The following is a 19788-nucleotide window of genomic DNA, read 5'->3' as shown; positions in this document are numbered from 1 at the left end:
TTCCCTTTACTTCACTATAATAATTTAGCTTCTCCTTTTCAAATTTCAGGGTGAGTTCAATCATATTATGATCACTTTCCCCTCAGAGTCCATTTACCTTGAGTAATAAATTCTGGTTTATTACATAGCACCCAATCTTGAATAACTGATCCCCTAGTGGCGTCAACCATGCTCTAAGAAGCTATCTCGAAGGCATTCTAGAAATACACCTTCCTGTAATCCACTACCAACCTGATTTTCCCAATCTATCTGCATATTGAAATCCCTCATGACCATTGTAACATTGTCCTTTTGGCATGCATTTTCTATCTCCTGTTATAATTTGTTGACCATATCCTTACTACTGTTTGGGGGTCTGTATACAACTCCCATCAGGGTCTTTTTACCCTTGCAGTTCCTTTGCTCAATACACAATGATTCAACATCTTTTAACCAATGCCACCTCTTTCTAGTGATTTGGTTTCATTTTTTTTACCAACGGAGGAATACTGCCCTCTTTGCTTCCAGCCTGCACTTTCAATACAATATGTGCGTTCTCGAACATTAAGCTTCCAGCTATAATTTTTCAGCCATGATTCAGTGATGCCTACAACATCATACCTGCCAATCTGCGACTGTGCTGCAAGTTCATCTACCTTATTCTGCATACTATGCACATTCAAATATAACACCTTCAGTCCTGTATTCACCCTTTTCCATTTTGTCTGCCTTTTGTGTTGCAAACTCATCCTGTTGACTGCAATTTTAACCTATCAACATCCTCTCTTCACTACATATTGCTTTTGTCTGTAAACCAACTATCTCACTTTCAGCACTATTACCCACTTTTCCTATAATACTTCTTGCATTGAAATATATGTGTAGCTCAGGACACTGGTCGCACCGTGCTCAACCTTTTGATTTCTAACTATGTCCGAGGCCTTACCAATATCTGCCTCCACAAATCCACCACTAACTGTTCTACCACTCAGGTTCCTACCCCCCTGTAACTCTAGGTTAAATCTCACCGTGCAGCATTAGCAAGTATTCCTACTAGGATATTAGTTCCCCTCCAGTTCAGATGTAAACCATCCCTTCTGTACACGTCCCACCTTCCCTAGAAGAGAGCCCAATGATCCAAAAGTTGTATGCCTTCCCTCCTACACTAACTCCTTAGCCATGTATTAAACTGTATAGTCTCCCTTGTTTTGGCTTCACTGACATGTGGCATGGGTAGCAATCCTGAGATCACAACCCTGGAGGTCTTACCCTTTACCCAACTCCGGGAACTCTCTATGCAGAACCTCATCACTCCTCCTACCCATGTCATTGGTACCTACATGGACCATGACTTCTGGATGTTCACCATCCTTCTTAAGAATGCCAAGGACTCAATCTGAGATATCCCAGGATCTGGCACCCAGGAGGTAACATACCATCCGGGAATCTCGTTCTTACCCACAGAATCTCCTGTCTGTTCCCCTAACTGACAAATCCCCTATCACCACAGTGTATCTCCTCTACCTCTTTCCCTTCTAAATCACAGAGCCAGACTCAGTGCCAGAGGCCCGACCACAGTGACTTTCCTCTGTTAGGTCAACCCACCCAACAGTATTCAAAGTGATATACCTGTTGTTGAGGGGGATGGCTACAGGAGTACCCTGTACTGGCTCCTTAACTCGTTTCCCCTTCCTAATTGTTATCCAGTTTCCTGTGTCCTGCACTTTGCCTGTAAGTACCCCTTTATATGTCGTATGTATTACCCCCTCAGTCTCCCGAATGATCCAGATTTCATCCAGTTCCAGCTCCAACTCCTTAACATGGTTTGTTAGGAGCTGCAGCTGGTGTAGTTCTTGTATTTGTAGTCATCAGGGACACTGGTCCTGCAAGAGGATCATTCAGTTATCCAGCCTGGTATCTCTACTGTTCTAGCTGAGCAGACATAAAGAGATGGAAAAAAAAACTTAACCTGTAGCTTTTCTTTTGCTTTCTCTGACTGTAGCCTCTCTTTGCTGAAGTCTCGAAGAGCTAAAGCCTCAAGATGACCACTCTGACTCTGCCCACTCAGATGATGGCCACAGCATTTGCCATTGTCTTCTTTTCATTTGCTCTTGCCAATCAATCCCAAAAGTCAACTGCTCAAAGTTCTTTTTCATAAATTACCGTAAAACTCTGCCTTTAAAATCTCAATTGCTGTCCTGATTAAAGGTAGCTCTCCCTGCCATGGATTGTCCAGCTCTAAGAAAACTGGTGCTCAGCACAGCTTTTAAATCTTGAGTGCAGACCTGACTAAAAGATAGCTCTTGCTGCTAGCATTGCCTCTTGCTGATTAGTCACTCTTCAATTCTGAGAAACTACTAGAAAACTCTGCGTTTAAAATCTCAATCAGTCTCCTGATTGGGAGGTTATCTTTCCCAATTTCTCTTTGCTTTGCTAGCAAACCAATGTGACCCATTTAGAGGTGTCATATAAATTCACGTTGCTGAAATTATGTGGCACCAATTGATCATTTCTGAAAATTAGTGCTTGAAATGAATCTGAGATAAAATGTGTTCCAATCAAGGATAAATAAGACAGATGATGATTGACCCATTCACAGTATTCTTGGTGATTGCATAAATGAATTTATTGACCATCAGGTAAAATAATTCTGTTTAGATTAAACTGTGAAAGCAGTGCCTGAACTTTGCAAAGGGTTATGTCACCTTTAAGTAGCATTTACAGTGTGTCATTTTCAAAGTCCAGTGGAACTTGTCCGGGATATGGAAAATCTTGTTATAGGCTTGAACGAACCACAGAACAGGCTTCCTGGAACTCATGGCACATTCACTGGTGAATGGAATCACGTGGGCAGGCAATCTCTGACCTTCTGTCACTGTTCTCAGTCAAGTTTCTGCTGTCAAGTTTGCTCATGAATCAAACAATCTACTTTGAAACACGTACCCAAGAAGTCTGATCCAGAATCATCTGCTACGATAGCTGTTGACTGAAATTATGTATGCACACAAACATACATGTGGACAATATGCATAGGCAATATACTTGTACAGGGTTTATGTAAGAAATAGTATATGTTTCCAGTCTATCTATGTGTCCAATCACAAACCAAATGAGATGAGTGTGGCTCCGCTAGAATATGTTCCAAATTAAAGATCCCATTTCCACAGTTTCAATTAAGTCAACTCTCATTGACGTATTGCAAGAAGTATGGACCTTGAGAATCATCCCATTGTCAAGGGTATTTCTGCAGCCGACTTCCAAGTGAATCTGTGTACTGGTCATACCACATGAGATGACAGGAAGTTCTATACTTCGTCACTAGGGTTAGACACAGTATTCCACTCTGCCATGGGATTATGCTCAATTCCCAAACATGCTTTACAATGCCGAGGAATCAACTTGTTTTGTAGGCTACTCTGCGTTTTCTTTTGGCTCATAGTGCAAGCAGTCAGCATCTTGGGATAGGTAGCACAGTCACTGAAACCTGATCCCTTGGCAACAGTACTGAAGTGCTTGTAGCAGAATCTACAGCAACTTGGGTACTGTGGATGTTTGTACAAGTCCAGTGTCACACTTCTTCTGCTGTGGCATCGATTCCAGCATATGTGAAGTTTTCAAACAAAGCTGTGTTCACGTAAGCCTGGGGAGAGATTAACAGGTTGAAATAATCACTAAAGGCATTTTCTTTTGTCTTCACTAATTAACTTCCCTTGCCTTTGTAAGACACTGCTTAATTGCTGGGGATTGTACTGAAGCCCAAGAAACAGTGGATAACAACGTGTTATTTGGCAGTGGGAAGTACTGCTGGCCACCAGTGAAATTGTTTCACCTGACAGCCACAAAAGGTAAATGAATGATATGTTATAGAGTCATAGAGCCTGGAAACAGGCCCTTTGCCCATCTGGTCCATGCTAACCTGATCTTATGCCTAAGTGCCATCTACCTACACCCAGAACATATCCCTCAAAGACCTTCCATAGACGTACCTATCCAAACTTCTCTTAAATGTAACAACTGAACCCATATTAACCACTTCTCATGGTAGTTCATTCCATCCTCACACCACCCAATGAGTGAAGAAGCTTCCTTTCAGATTCCCCTTAAATTTTTTGCTTTCCTAAATATATGACCACTAGTTCTAGTCTCACCTAACCTGAGGGGGAAACGCGTGCATGAATTCACCCTATCTATACCCCTCATAATTTTGTAAGATCTACCCTCCTTCTCCTATGCTCCAAGAACTAAAGATGTAACCTATTCAACCTTTTCCTATAGCTCAGATTCTCCGCACTCTTTCAATCTTATTGACATCTTTCCTGTAGGTAGGTGACCAAAACTGCATGCAATCCTCACCAATGTCTTATACAACTTCAACATAACATCCAACTGCTGTATTCAATGCCCTGATACATGTTCTTGCCATCTCCCTTCTTAAGGTGAGTTTAGTCAGCTAACATTAAAGATTTCTTGGTCAGTACACTTCAAGCTTCTTTTGTTAGAGTGACCTCACCTTGCTATTTATATAAGCCTTAAAAAAACTTCCTTATTTTACTACTGAGTAAACCAAACCATCTATTACACAAGTATAAGGGAAATAGCTGGTTCAGAATTAAATCTGAGCCAAGTATATGCTGTTTGAGTAGGAACACACCATCCCCGAGGGCAGGGTCTGAATTGTCAGTTCTGTTTTGCATCGGGCTGTTATTAACTCGGAATCAGAATCAGGTTTAATATCACTGGCATATATCACAAAATAGCGAGGTAGTATTCATGGGTTCGTTGTACATTCAGAAGTCTGATGAATTAGAAGGTATTTCAACTAGTGGATAGGAACCAAATGCAAATTCCAAAATTAATTCTTCGCCATCATACTGCTCATTTCCCCCATGCCCACTCCCAATCCTATTGCCAATGTAAAGTAAAAAATTACTGTGTAGAACCATTACCCACGTTCTCCCCAGCCTCTGAACAAGTTAAAACACCATGGAGGATTCAAATCTCTGTAGCTGCCATGTTTACAAAATTCTCTAAAGATTCATCAATAATACCCCCCCTGAAAAACACCCAAGGGGAAAGAATTGATGTCTTAAATGAAACTCTCAGGTCTTATTTAGGAGAAACCTAAAGAGATGTTTAATTCAATTTAGGCTTTTCTTCACAACACTGTTTCTAAAAATATATCTAGCAAACATTCTGGATCTACATCAGCTGGTTTATAGTCCACAGCAGGTGTCATTCAGGCTCAGGGCGAGGTTTATTGTATCAACACCAACTGTTTTGGGCTCATAGGTACTGACACATAGTTAATTTTCCCAATTACTTTCCATTAGGTTTCACCTCTGGTAAATTACCTTTCTTGCTTCAAGCATTCGGTTCAACTGCACTGATATCTGAGCGAAGGTTGGTCTTTCATGGGGCCGATCTCTCCAGCACTGTCTCATGAATTCATAGCTAAGGGGATTTTAGATGAAGAGAGATGAAAACTTTAACCAATAACTCCTGAAATTAAAAAAATAATGCTTCTGATTCCCCCCGTAAAAGTACAGCAATAAGAAAACAGATATTCCTGTTTACAGTGACACCTACATTATGGTAACAAACATTTTCTGTTATAGAATTCACCAATCAAAACCCAAAAATTTGAGATGTGGATTAAGATTCACCCTCATGAAAAATGTGTAGATAAATAAGCATGTTCTTTTTTTGCAATGTGCGTTTCTTGAAGCATGCACAGAAGACACAATTTCATGTGTCAGAAAATTACAATACAGAACATTTTCTAGGAATGCAACCTCTGTCCCGAACCATAATGTACGAGTTGCCTGTACTTTGTAGATCATGTAAAATCAGAAACATTGCGCTTTGATAAAGAATTTCCTATTAAAAGGTGCTGGAGAAAGGAGGGAGTAGCCTAATTCAACAGAGTTTGAGTTTAGTGGAAGTAAAGAAGAATTAAACCTCACAAGTAGTAATAAAATGTTTTGTCAAAATGAGGAAATGCCACAAGAAACAATGCACACCATTACGTGCAGATGATTGTTATGAAATCTACATAATTATAATTGAATAGTTTAGCAGTATTTAGCCTCTCCCTGGATCTTCCCCTGCATATCAAAAGATACTCAGTGGCCACTTTATTAAGTACATTTGCTCATTAATGTGAATATCTTATCAGCCAATCATGTGACAGCAACAATGCAGAAATGCATGCAGACGTGCTCGCTTCGGCAGCACATATACTAAAATTGGAACGATACAGAGAAGATTAGCATGGCCCCTGCGCAAGGATGACACGCAAATTTGTGAAGCGTTCCATATTTAAAAAAAGAAAAAAAAGGGGAAAAAAAAGAAAGAAATGCATGCAGACATGATCAAGAGGTTCTGTTGTTGTTCAGACCAAAATAGAATGGGGAAGAAATGTGACCTAAGTGATTTTGACTGAGGAATTGATGGTGCCAGATGGGGTGGTTTGAGTATCTCAGAAACTGCTGATCTCCTGGGATTTTCCTACACAACAGTTTCTACAGTGCTCAGAGAATGGCACAAAAAACAAACAACATGCAGAGAGTAGCAGTTTTGTGGGCGAAAATACCTTATTGACGACAGAGGTCAGAGGGAAATGGCCAGAATGATTCAAGCTAACAGGAAGGCAACATTAATTCAAATAACCATGTGTTACAACAGTGGTGTGCAGAAGAGCACCTCTGAATGCACAACACATTGAACTTTCATGTAGACGGGCTACAGCAGCAGCAAATCACCACAGGTTTCACTTTTGTATTGAAATAAAGTGACCACTGAGTGTAGAGGTACAAATACAAACACACAGATCTGGAAACTCTCACAGAAACCCATTAGACTGATGAATTACTTGAAAGCTTTGCTCAGAATGAGAGATATTGCAAGCATTTCTGCACATAGAATGAAATGCTCATTAATGTGAAAAACAAAAGTAAAGTGAAGGGATAACATTATGATGTTAAAAGATCGGATGGGAAGAACTCTAGTGCCACTGTAATGAGTGTGTTGTTCATTCCCTCTCCATGCCAGCCGACCACATGAAAGCCTACGTGGGCAATCACTCACACTTCATCATCACAGTTGAGGGGTTTCTCCATTCGGAAGCCCTGAGGTAATTTCTCATAGAGTTCAGCACACGTCATTCCACAGTATGGCGTTCCCCCTGCAATAATCAGAAGGCAATTAGTGCAAAGTAAATATAGAAGCAGGGTAGACCTCGTTAATGTTAAGAAATTGATGTGGAAGATCAAGGTCTATCACACAGGCTACCACCAAGCTTGAAGGAGGAAGAGAGAGAAGACTTTTCCAGTGTAACAGTTATGTTTCAACATTTCAAAATCATTTTGAGAATGGGTCATTCTTGTTGTTGCAGCTTGCTTCGCCTCATAAACGATTCACGGGAAGGTGCTGGTGACAACTCTCGCTTCTCCGGTTGACCTGCTGTATCAATAATCCCAGGCAGTCTTCCACCCACGAACTAACTGAGTCCAAGTTCTGTTTTTGTTTCTGAGACCGGACCAGATCAGGTTTTCCTGGACTTGCATTACTGGATCAGTAATCCTGAGAATGTTAGCTCATGTTCAACCAGTTTAAATAAGAATTTGGGAACCTATTCAACCAATCATTTAAAAATCAGCAGGATGATATTGAGAAGGGAACACGGACTGAGGCACTGGAAAAATTGTGATTTTGAAGGAACACACAAAAATGTACAGAAATTAAATAGTCTGGAGACTACAGAAAGTCATTGCTGCTGTCACTTACCAAGGCTGACAATCTCCCACAACAGCACTCCAAATGACCAGCTAAAGAACAGAAAAAAAATCTACACGTAAATCACTTTCTAATTGACAGAAAACATAATTTGAGCAGTGTGTGATCATAATTAGTAACAACCTAGAGCTGCACACGGTAATTGGGGCTCAGAGTGGAGAGGTCCATGTTCAAGCAAGGCACTCATTGCATGGCGAGCTAATCTGAATGCTGACTGCTTAGTGACGGCATTGAGTGTGAAACATTCAATGTACGGACAGTGACAACGGAGTATTAATCTGACAATTCAAGTAAAGAACTGTGCACGGTGCATGTGGGGACTAGCCTGAAGTGATAAAGATGTGCATGGACGTTTGAAGAACAGGGTCACCACCCCTCAAATGACTTGTGTCAACAGGGTGATGGCATCAGTTAGTAGGATGGTAGCAACGCCTCCACGCTTGCAGCCATCACACCTTATGCATGAACATCCTCACTCTTTATTCTTGGCTCATCCTTCCCAAGTCTCTTGCTTTCCAACCTTTGCTTGAGCAGTCAATGTGTTGGGGATCTCCAAACTGAAAACTATTACTTATTTAAAAAAAAATCTCTGCACAACTTGTCTCACATGTTCTCTCCAGTTAAAAAAAATCTGAATACAAAGCAACAGAACTTTTTTTTTTGAGTAGCTGGACCTCACACCGCTGTGGTTGAATGAACGCAAGCTGCTTCCTGAGGAAAGTTAATTGTAATTGTATCGTTCCAACTGAAAGCATTGGTGAGCTGACAGGCATTTCCCTGAAAATACAGAAGCTGCTCCACAGGACCGAGAAGTACACTGCATTGTCAGCATTTAATCACTGAAGTGTTTCAATCCTTCTTATATATACATACTACTGAAATGTGAAACTAAATTTAAGTGATGCCCTGGGTGAGGGGAATTCATCACTCCACACATTAATGGAAAATAGGCACACCTACAGGGAGCGCTGTCACAAGAAAGCATCATCCATCTTCAAAGCCCCCATGCTCTCTTCTTGCTGTTGGCATTGGGAAGGAGGTACAGGAACCATAGGTCCCACACCACCAGGTTCAGAAACTGTTATTACCCTTTGACCGTCAGACTCTTGAACCAGCATGAACAAGTTCATTTACCTCAGCTCCAAAATAATTCCACAACCTAAAGACTCACTTTCTCAAGGACTCTACAGCTCATGTTCTCAGTATTATCTATTTTTTTTTGTATTTGCATAGTTTGCCTTCTTTTGCACATTGATTGTTCGTCAGTCATTGTGTGTAGTTTTTCATTGATTCTATTGTATTTCTTTGAGAATGCCTGCAAGAAAGTGGATCTCAGCACAGCATATGGTGACATATATACACTTTGATAATAACTACACTTTGAACTAGACAATGACAACAAGAGAAAATCCTGAAACAGGATGGATTTAGAATCCATCTTACCTTCTCACCCTTATAGCGTGGAGGGCACTGAGTTCAGCACACTGCGGAAATAGGGCCTTCGGCCAACAAGGTCTATACCTACCAAGATTCCCATCTAAGCTAACTTGCATTTGGCCCTTATCCATCTAAATGGCCTAATTCTGCTCCTATATCTTATGGTCCAGTGTCTTAAGTGTTGTTAATGTACCTGCCCCAACCACATCCTTTTGGCAACTCATTCCAGATACAGAACACCATCCGGGTAAAAATGCTGTCCCTCTGGTCGATATTAAACCTATCCCTTACCCTTAAAGTTATATCCTATAATTCTTAATTCCACAAAGCTAGGCAAAAAACTCTCTGCACTGACCCCATTTATGCCCTTCATGATTTCATACACCTCTATATGATCACCCCTCATTCTCCTAAGCTCCATTGAAATCGTCCATAAACACAAAGGACACATGGAAACATTAATGAGTGATGTATTAAAATGAGCAAAACTCCATGCTCTAATGGTTGATTACTCACACATCGCTTTTTGTTGTATAGACACTGTAGTTCAAGGACTCAATTGCCATCCAGCGTACTGGAAGCCGCCCCTAAACAAGTAGCAGAAGGGAAATATTGAGTCTTGAAGAAGGATCATTAGAGAAAGTACAGGTCCAGTGCAAAATACTGAGTAGAAAAATATTATGTAAAAACAGTGCATTTGAAAAATGTACATATCTTGCTCCCCCATTTTGCATCTTCAGTTTTAGGAAAATATGATTCTTATTTGGTGTTAGAGTGATTTTTGGGTTTAGCACATCTAGCAAATAACTTCAGCCACAAAACTTCAAATTGGAATAGAGACTGTAGATTTAATTTAAAATACAGCTCTGAACAACAGTTTCCTAAAAGCCTTGAATCACAGACCAGACAATGCTGATTAAAATTCATTTAGATGTCTGTGGTGTCGGTGCAAATTGGGAGGTGTGAATTTTGTGTGTAGTTTCAAAGTACTGTGGACGCATTGTAAGTATGAAATCGTCCTTTGATGTTTAGCTCATAAAATACCGAGCCCCACGTTAGGCCAGCCAGACTTTTCCACTGAAAGTGTCTCAATATGATGCCTGCAGTATCTTGTTTTGTCAAATAAACAAGCTGCTTTAAACCTATCACTACTTCTCTCCGGCGACTTCATTCACGCAACAAAATTTGGTGTCACAACCCATCGCGTGGCCTGTGATCTTAGCAGTTTAAGTGGGTGAGTATTTTAAAAATTAGCACTCAAACCTGTCTGTTCAGGTTGGTGGTACATGGGAGGGTGAGGTTTCATGAACACGGAGAGTTGAAATGGTAGATATAAAAGCAGTGTGTGTGCATGCTTGTGTGTTTATGTAAGAGACAAAACTTTGTGTGTAAGTTGGTGAGACAGAGCCATCAGTTGCAAAGGATGATTATTGGGGTGTTTATACTCATTGCGAGGGCTGCATTTTAGCATACACATTTTGCAAGTTAGTGTGCCCCTGGTGTAACAGCTGGATGCAAGGGAATACAGCAGGCACCATGAGTTCAGGCGTACAAAAGTGGCAGATTACAGGATACCTACTCTGCGGTTCTAAGTGTGTACTGTTTAACTGGTTCATTTATATTTTGCGTAGTGTGGGAATTCGTGTGGAGATACTTCAGGGAGAAGATTTGTCCGGATATATCTGTCAGGATGGCACGTATTGAGTTCAGGCAACGTCAGGTCAAGAACCCTGATGACCCGAGCCAGCCACTGATGCTGATTACGACTATTCATAAGCCCTTCAGCCCCGGGGAGAAATAGAGCATTTGTCAGAGTTGCCCTCACTTAAAGTTGCATGTGGGAATTCAGGATTCTGGCCCAAACTTGAAGAAGTGGTTGAAATTCACTAGATGCACCCCAAAGATATCCATGTGTTGGTAAAAGTGAAGTGCCCAAGGAATATGTGGGGTAGGATGGCCGGGGGGTACGGAATGATACTCAGGCAACTACTGGGAACGCCAGCAATGAAGAAAGATATCTCTCTTTTAAAGGGGAAGTGAGGCAGCCACTGGGGGGAGGTGAGAGTAACTGAGGAACGATAATGGCAGTGATTCAAAGAGCTGATGAGATAGCCATGGATTATCCAGAATGTAAATATCGGGCGTATGAGGAGTATTCAGGGTTGGGTAATCCAGGGAGGGATGACCCAGTCTTCCTGAAAATGACAAAGGAAGGCTTGAGCTCAGCCCACTAGGAAGTTTTAGATTGAGGGACAGCAGTGGGGTTGACCTACTCTGCGATAGTTTCATGGGCCAGTGAGGTAGAACAAAGAAAGTGCAAGAGAAATAGTGAAGTGGCTTTAGTGGATGCTGCTGCTGCTGTGATGTCACAGAGGGTTTGCTTTGTGTACCGGCAGCCGAGGCACGTAGCAAGGAATTGCTGGAATAAACGTGGGAGGATAAAGGAGCTGATATGCTACGGCTGTGGCCTATCGGGGCATGGTTGGAGGCAGTGTCCAAAAACAAGGAAAGGAGATCCCCATCGGTGTCCAGTCTGACCAATCTGGCTACTGATCAGATCACGGAGCGGGTGAAAATGGCTTCCAGGTCAGGAAAAGGTGTGGGAGTGGCCCCCACTGCCATCGCTGGTGACTAGTAGATGTATACAACAGCATTGTTAGGGGGCCAGCAATAAGATATGTTAGTGGACACAGGGGATTGGTGTTGATAACTGACCTAACCTAGCCAACAACCAGACAGGCTATTTATATTAAGGATGTAGGAGGAAAAACAGTGAAAGCAGAAAGAAGTGAATCGCAGATTCTTGAAACTGGTGGGGTGCAGCTTCCAGTTTATTTCTTGGTATGTCCAAATAATGAGGGTACTATCCTTGAACTAACATCCTAAGCGAAGCAGGGGCCATTATAGATTTGGGAAAGGGAGAAATAATATGGACAAGTCAGGGGCAGCAAACAGGCACAACCAACAGAGAACACAACATAGCCAGCGTAGCTGCACTGACAGCTGTTCACAAGTCAGTAACGATAGATACGGATGCTGGAATGAATCCCACAAGCTCCATCCTAACAGAGGGGGAAGTGCACAAGTGCCAAATGGAAGTAGAGCAGGAGGAAGATATCAGTGTGAAGGAAGCACCTCTGAAAGGGGAAGCAGAGGAATTTTTTATAGACGGGTCTCGGAGGTACATAGACAGGAAGCCAGGGACTTGAAGGGCCGTGCTGAAGGAAACGGGTGAAGAATTAGCTTCAGGAGCACTGCCAGAGGGTCGCTCAGCTCAGGTAGTGGAACTGGAGGCCCTGACAGAAGCAGTGTGCTACAGTGAAGGCAGACAAGAGTTACTGATAGGGTGAACAGTGTGATTACCTTTTGGGGCAGTTCCGGGTTGTGGTGAACCTGGACTTACAGGGATAGAATCACGCACTATGTGAAAGAACTTTGTAACCGATGTGAAGTGTTGAAGGACCGAGCAAAACAACAGCAGCACACTGCTGATGAGGGAGAGCCAGAGGGAAAGGAGGCAGTCCTCCCTCAGCTGGGTGAATAAGTCCTGGTGAAGGAGCTGCCTGAAAGGGCAGGGCTTGTTCCCAGATGGACAGGACCACAGATGGTACTTTTGACAAATGACACTTGTGTCTGTGTGCAGACTTGGCGAGGCAGCCAGAGGAAACACTGGACTCAGGTTAAACTGTACGACTCGCCTTCTTGTTCACCCCCCCCTGACAGAGCGGGGGATCAAGTGTACCCAGTAACCATGTAATTACGGAGAACCTCAGAGATAAACACCAGCCGGCCACACCAGACCTGACCACAGCTGATGAAAATATTCCCGCGGGAAAAGTGAAGGCAGAAGCCACCGAGAGCATGACAGAAACCTGCGGACAGCCTGCTGAAGTGTGATGGCGACGGTACTCTGTAATGGAGGCCGGCTGCTGAAGGTAGATGATTAGTTGAATAGTATAGAATAGAACAGATATTGGGGGAAATAGACGGGCAGGAATTAAGTGAAAGCAGAGACAGAAGGTTCCACAACTTTGATAGCATGGCAGACTGAGTAAGATTGCACATGACACCTGAAGGCTGGATGGGGAAGTAAATACAAATGAGCTGGGCCCTTTCAGTGGCTGGGTCCGGTAATCGACTGGACAGTTTGGAAGGGGGTGCCACTGGAAAGAGGGATCTTGTAGGAATTCAAATGGACACCGACCCAACCCCTTCCTGTGTATTGGTGAGAGGGCCTGTGAGCCCGATGCACTTACCTGGCTGGTGCCCCCAGAAAGAGAAAGTTTTAGCGCCCAGAGAATGAAGGAGTGAAGGCAAGGAATGTGATCAGCCGCAATCGGCCTGCTGGGAAAGAGCCAACAGGCATACAGATGAGGCCGCCAATCTAAAGACTGTTGTTCAAATTTCTGGAACAATCTCTCTGCTTAGCATTTTGTAGGTAGCGATTAGGAATGACAGAGTAGATGTAGAAGCACATAAGGTAATCGGGGGAAATTGTGAGGCAGGGAACTTTTGCGGCCCTATTTGGGTAGATCCTCCTTAAAGTTGGTTTTTATTAGTACAAATTAATTTTTGTCCAGGAGGGCCAAGAAGAGAAACTATTAGAGTGATTTTTGTGTTTAGCACATCTAGCAAATAACTTCAGCCGCTGATCTTCTTATCTGAAAATACTTGCAGATTGTAGATTCAATTTAAAATGCAGCTCTGAACAATGGGTTTCTAAAAGTCTTAAATCACAGACCAGACAATGTTGATTAAAATTCATTCAGATGTCTGTAGTGTCGATGCAAATCGGGAGGTGAGAAATTTGTGTGTATTTTCAAAGAAAGCATTGAGGATGTGTTATAAATATGGAATCGTCCTTTGATGTTTGGCACATAAAATATTGAGCCCCACGTTAGGCCAGCCAGACCTTTCCACTGAAAGTGTCTCAATACGATGCCCACTGTATCTCGTTTTGTCAAATAAAGCTGCTTCTTCAAAGCTATCAGTACTTTTCTCCGGTGACTTCATTCATGCAACAACACTTGGGATTAAGATATATTCGCTTTTATCACTGTGATCTTTAGCACAATTATGGAAAGAAATTCAATTTTAAAATCCCATTTAATATGGCGTTATGTTTTACAATCTCATTGCTTCAAGTTTAGTAAAATATCGACCAATATAAAATACACATCTTAATAATGTTTTGAAACATTAACATTAAGTTCTATAAAACCTTGTTTATCAGATGAACATCAATATGCAATTAGTATTGATGCACTAGTTGAACTCCCCACTCCAACACTCTCCACAAGAATGGAAGAAAATGGGAAAAGGCACAGGTCACCTATGGATGACCTGTTCCTGTGCCGTACTGTTCTATGTTTTGTGTTTTACACCAGTTTTAACTGTAAAAAGGAATAGGAAATTACGAAACTGATGTTATGCAGTCATCTTAAATAGAAAGAACTCAAAATTATCGTTGGAGAAATATATTGCGAGTTACTGTTCTGGTTGAGGGAACAATGTTTACCAGAAAAGCAACAGAATTCTCTGCATTTATTTGCCTTCCTAACATTATCACCTGACTGACAAGAACAAGCACAAATCATCTCAATGCAGCTTCCTTCAGAAGATCTTCGAAGTGTCGGCTTTGAGAATGTGCATACGTCCTTGAATGTTGTTAATTAAAGGTAGCAGAATCATACACTATAGTGAGGGAAAAATAAGCACGTCTCACTTCATCTTACCATGGTCTTTTTTACATACACCTCTTCTCCTCGGGACAGCCCAAAGTCTGCGATCTTAGCCACTAGGTTTTCTCCCACGAGAACATTTCTGGCTGCAAGGTCCCTGTGAATGAACTGGGGAAAAAAAGACATGCATCAAACTTGAAATCTGAAGCGACATACAGGCTTCAAAATTCAAATCAAGTGGGTCAAAACTCAGGAATGAAATAAGCTGGCACAGGAAGTTAGGTTTGAGTAAAGTCCTTAGGGCTAAAAAGCGAACGTTTTGGGCCAAGACCCTTTCAGCCCAAAACACTGGCACTTTATTCCTCTTCATAGATGCTGTCTGACCTGCTGAGTTCCTCCAACATTTTGTGTGTATGATGCACCATCAATAACTCACTCTGAGACATAAAAGCGAGGTATCGGCTTTTATTGACCGGAAGAAGGAACAAGCAGTGAGTGACCACTATACTACATCCTGGAGACAGAGAGGCCGGGCTCAGACCTCCATCACCTTTATACAGGGGTCTGTGGGAGGAGCCACAGGAGCAGTCATCAGGGGGCGTGTCCAGACAGGTATATGTAGTTCACCACAGTGTGTTACTCTGGATTTCCAGCATCTGCAGGATCTCTTGTGTTTTCTGCATTTGCTTCCTTTGTCTATTTGCATGGCACTTCGCAGAGCTTGCTCTGCATCGATGTTTAAGTGTAGTGCTGATGCCGTTAGTGAGAGTATCCAATTAATTCTGTTTGCAAATTCTCCCTATGACTGTGTGGGAATGTGTTGGGAGATTTGGCTTCCAAAGATGTGCTGGTAAGTTAATTGATGGCTGTAAGTGTGTAGGTAAGTGGGAAAGGGTTCATAGGGAAGTTAGCTAGCACGTGAGAAAGAATGATTTACAAGGCTACAGGGAAATAAGAAAGGGAATGGAATTGATGTCACACACTGGGAACTGGTACTGACCCTTATGGACTGAATGGCCCCTCTCTCTGTACTATAATGAATGAGTCATTTTAATTTGAATGTCAAGATAAATAAGATATTTTCAAATATCGAAGCAAAACACTGCTTTTGGTGCTTTGAAATGTAAAACGAAAACACTTACCAAGTCAGGGGGCTGCTGTGGAGGTCAAATTAGAGGTAATATTTTGTGCTGGTGATCTTTCACCAGAAATGGAAAATGTTGGCATAATTTTAGGTTTTAAGCAAGACCGATGTTAGTAATAATGAAACAAAGAATAGTTATTTTGAGAGCAGGAGTATATGGTAACAGCAGAATAATTCTGTACTATCAGCATTCTTGTGAGATTCAGAAAAAGCAGTAGTGGGCAGGTGAAAGATGGAATGTTGTTCCCCATACATTCTTGGAGGTTTGAAGGACTCGAGCCCCAAGGTCAGAAAGATCCTTGATAATATGAAGAGTGTTTGGTGGCTCTAGTCCTGTATTTACTAGAATTCAGAAGAATGATGGGTGACCTCATTAAAACCTATTGAATGGTGAAAGGTCTTGATAGAGTGGATGTGAAAAGGATGTTTCCTATTGTAGGAGAGTCTAAGACCAGAGGTCACTCAGAATCTCAAAATAGGAGGGCAACCTTTTAGAATGGAGATGAGGAGTTTCTTTAGCCAGAGAGTGATGATCCTGTGCAATTCTTTGCCACAAGCAGCTGTCTTTATGTATACTTAAGGCATAGGTTATGGATTCTTGATTGGTCAGAGCATGAAGCAGTATGGGGAGAAAGCAGGTAACTGGGGCTGAGGGGAAACTTGGTTCAGCCATGACGAAATGGCAGGACAGATTTGATGGGCCAGATGGCCTAATTCTGCTCCTATACTGTATCTTATGGTCAAAGATGCACACATCAGGATGCAGTTTACTGACCATAGTTCAGCATTCAATACTATCATCCCCTCAGAACTAAGCAATAAGCTTCAATATCTTGGCCTCTATACCTCCTTGTGCAACTGGTTCCTCAATTTCTTTACTTGCGGACCCCAGTCAGTTCAGAATGGCATCTCCTCCACAATCTCCATCCACACTGATGCCTCACAAGGCTGTGTGCTTAGCTTTATACTCTAGTCGCTTTACTCTTATGACCATGAGACCAAACCCAACTCTAATGTCACATTCAAGTTTGCTTTCACCACTGTCACTGGCTGAATCAAAGGTGGTGATGAATCAGCATATAGGGAGCTTGACTCAAAATCTGCCTAAGTGGTGTCACAACACCGACCTCTCAGACAATGTCAGAAAGACTACGGAGCTGATTATTCAGGAGGAGGAAACTGGAGGTCTATGAGCCAGTCCTCATTGGGGAATCAGAGGTGGAGAAGGTCCTCCGTGTTATAATTTCAGAGGACCTGTCCTGGGTCCGGCACACAAGTGCCATTATGAAGAAAGCACGACAGCACTTCCACTTTCTTCGACATTTGTGAAGATTCAGCATGTCATCTAACACTCTGACAAACTTTAATAGATCTCTGGTGGAGAGTATACTGACTAGCTGTATCACTGCCTGGAATGGAAGATCCTACAAAAAATTTTGGACATGGCCCAGCCCATTGCCGGTAAAGCCCTTCTGACCATTGAGCACTGTCACAGGAAAGCAGCATCCATGACCAAGAACCATCACCACCTAGACCATACTTTCACCTTGATGCTGCCGTCAGGAAGAAGGTACAGGAGCCTGAGGACTCACACCACCAGGTTCTGGAACAGTTATTACCCCTCAACCATCATGCTCTTGAACCATTGGAGATAACTTCATTTGCTCCATCACTGAACAGTTCTCACAACCTATGGACTCACTTTCAAGGACTCTTTGATACTTATTATTTATTTATTTATTATCATTGTTTTAATTTTTAAAAAACATTGTATTTGTACAGTTGTGTTTTGCACATGGGTTGTTTGTCCGTCCTGTTGGGTGTGGTCTTTCATTAAATCTATTTTGTTTCTTGGATTTACTGTAATTGTCTGCAAGAAAATGAATATCAGGACTGTATATGGTGACTTGAATGTACTTTGATAATAAATTTACTTTGAACTTTGAAAGAGCAGTTAATGAACAAGGATTAAAATGGTCAAGTCAACCAAAAGCTCAGCTTTAAGCCTACGGGCTGAATGAGTCATTCTGCAAAGCCATAATCAACTGCTTCCCTTAGGTCTTCCCATTGTAATCCTTTTTCTCTTTTGTGATAGGGTTCACTTTTGTCCTCATCTTCCATTCCAGCAGCCAATTTCCTTTTTATATTAGTGTCCCTTCACTCAGTCTCCTGTGCCGTTCATATTTGATTCATTTCCATCTTCTATCTTTTGTCCCTTTAGACTTGCACAGAACTTGTAAGCTCTAATTTTATCTGGTTGTGGCAGAACGTTATTGATGTATTAACTTTCTTTATAGTTGCTGTCTAATATGCTGAGTATTTCCAGTATTTTCTATGCCCCTTCAACACAGCAAACTACAAACGCATGATTACATGCCCAACACAGCAAAGTCTTTTTCATCTAGTGGTCTACCATGACACATATTAAGTCAGCTAACTGCAATGCTCTATCCACATTACTTTTACATACATGCTCACATTTCCTTACCTACTTCAACTCAATATGCAAAGACCATACTTTGTAGTTAACTGCAGGCACTCACAAGCACACCCAAATAGCTTCTGCACATAATACTGGTGCACATGGACCACTTATCCAGAACGTAGTATCTAACCATATAGATGTATGTAAACCTATAGAAAGCAAACACATGCCATACAAACTCATGCAAAGGATATAAATTGGATGGCCCCAATAGAGGCACGAGGAGGACATTAAATTTGGCACCTTATAGAGACCGACATAATACAAATGTCTCCAAATATTCTAAACAGTTACTGGGGAGGAACAGGGTGGGGATATGCTTCCACTTGTCACATAAACTCTTCTACTCCCTTTTCAAACATGCAAGCCAGAGTGCATGACTAACTCTCACCCGCTGATTGAAATGTGGGCTGCCTTGCACAGCTCTTGAAGGGTTGTTGCTCTACCTAGAGTGTTTGGGGGTTGGGGAGCATGGCAGGAGTCAGCCATCTTTAACAGGGTATAACAGGGAAGATGAGAGAAATTACTTCATTTAGATGTTTGTAAACCATTAGAATTTGGTCTGTGGAGCTCTCTCCCTCAAAAACCAACTGGAACTAGAGTCTTTGAATATTTTAAAGAGGGAGGTACAGTACTGTGCAAAAGTCTTAGGCTAAGTTGCTATGACTTTTGTATGTTACTGTCTTTCCAGTTCCCAAATAAAACTTACTACTACTGAGCTAATACAAAGCTAAGTACTCATATTTCTGTTTCCCAACAACCTTCCTATTTTAGCCCAAACACTGTACTGTGCGACAGTCTTAGGCACCCTAGCCGTATACAGTATATGTGTCTAAGACTTTTGCACAGTACTGTAGATGAAGTCTTGATACTCAAAAGAATGAAGGTGGACACGAATATGGAGTTGAAGTTACAATCAGATCAACAGTGTCTTTATTAATTGGTAGAACAAGGCTGAGGGGCCGAGTGGCCCACACATGACCCTAATTCGTACATTTACCCCGGAGGTTTGGACGCTCGGGTTTGGAATAGAATCAAACTGAGATTGATTGATTTTTGAATTTAAAAGCAAAAAAAAAATAGATATAGGGAATGGACAGAAGTACTGTATTATTTATTTGTAACTGAAATGCTAAAAGAAAGTATTGGCTGGATCATTGTGCTATGTATCAGGAAATCTCCTATCTAATGAGTATTCCATGATTTGCCATTTTTTCATATTTCCCATGTGTATGTAAGCTCATTCTTGGAGCTGTTCATGATTCTCA

General features: G+C 41.8%; 1 protein-coding gene and 1 non-coding gene across 4 annotated transcripts in view; one reads left to right on the top strand and one right to left on the bottom strand.

The window, feature by feature from the left end:
• Nucleotides 1-2580: 2580 nt before the first annotated feature.
• tie1 (tyrosine kinase with immunoglobulin-like and EGF-like domains 1) overlaps nucleotides 2581-19788 on the bottom strand; it is a 104613-nt gene continuing 87405 nt past the window's right edge. For all 3 annotated transcript variants that reach the window (XM_073062776.1, XM_073062777.1, XM_073062778.1), the window contains 6 exons: nucleotides 14946-15059; nucleotides 9727-9797; nucleotides 7765-7805; nucleotides 7066-7162; nucleotides 5331-5430; nucleotides 2581-3619 (listed from right to left, as the gene is read on the bottom strand). In XM_073062776.1, the coding sequence (XP_072918877.1) occupies nucleotides 3548-3619; nucleotides 5331-5430; nucleotides 7066-7162; nucleotides 7765-7805; nucleotides 9727-9797; nucleotides 14946-15059 (495 nt within the window). In that variant the 3' untranslated portion in view covers nucleotides 2581-3547. The remainder of the gene's footprint in view (nucleotides 3620-5330; nucleotides 5431-7065; nucleotides 7163-7764; nucleotides 7806-9726; nucleotides 9798-14945; nucleotides 15060-19788) is intronic.
• Nucleotides 6195-6301, top strand: LOC140737437 (U6 spliceosomal RNA). Its single transcript, XR_012101141.1, has one exon. It is a non-coding gene; the product is annotated as a U6 spliceosomal RNA (small nuclear RNA).

The sequence above is a fragment of the Hemitrygon akajei genome, chromosome 12 (genome assembly GCF_048418815.1).
Source record: "Hemitrygon akajei chromosome 12, sHemAka1.3, whole genome shotgun sequence".
In the NCBI taxonomy this organism is placed as follows: Eukaryota; Metazoa; Chordata; class Chondrichthyes; order Myliobatiformes; family Dasyatidae; genus Hemitrygon; species Hemitrygon akajei.
This window is presented reverse-complemented; position numbering and strand designations above follow the sequence as displayed.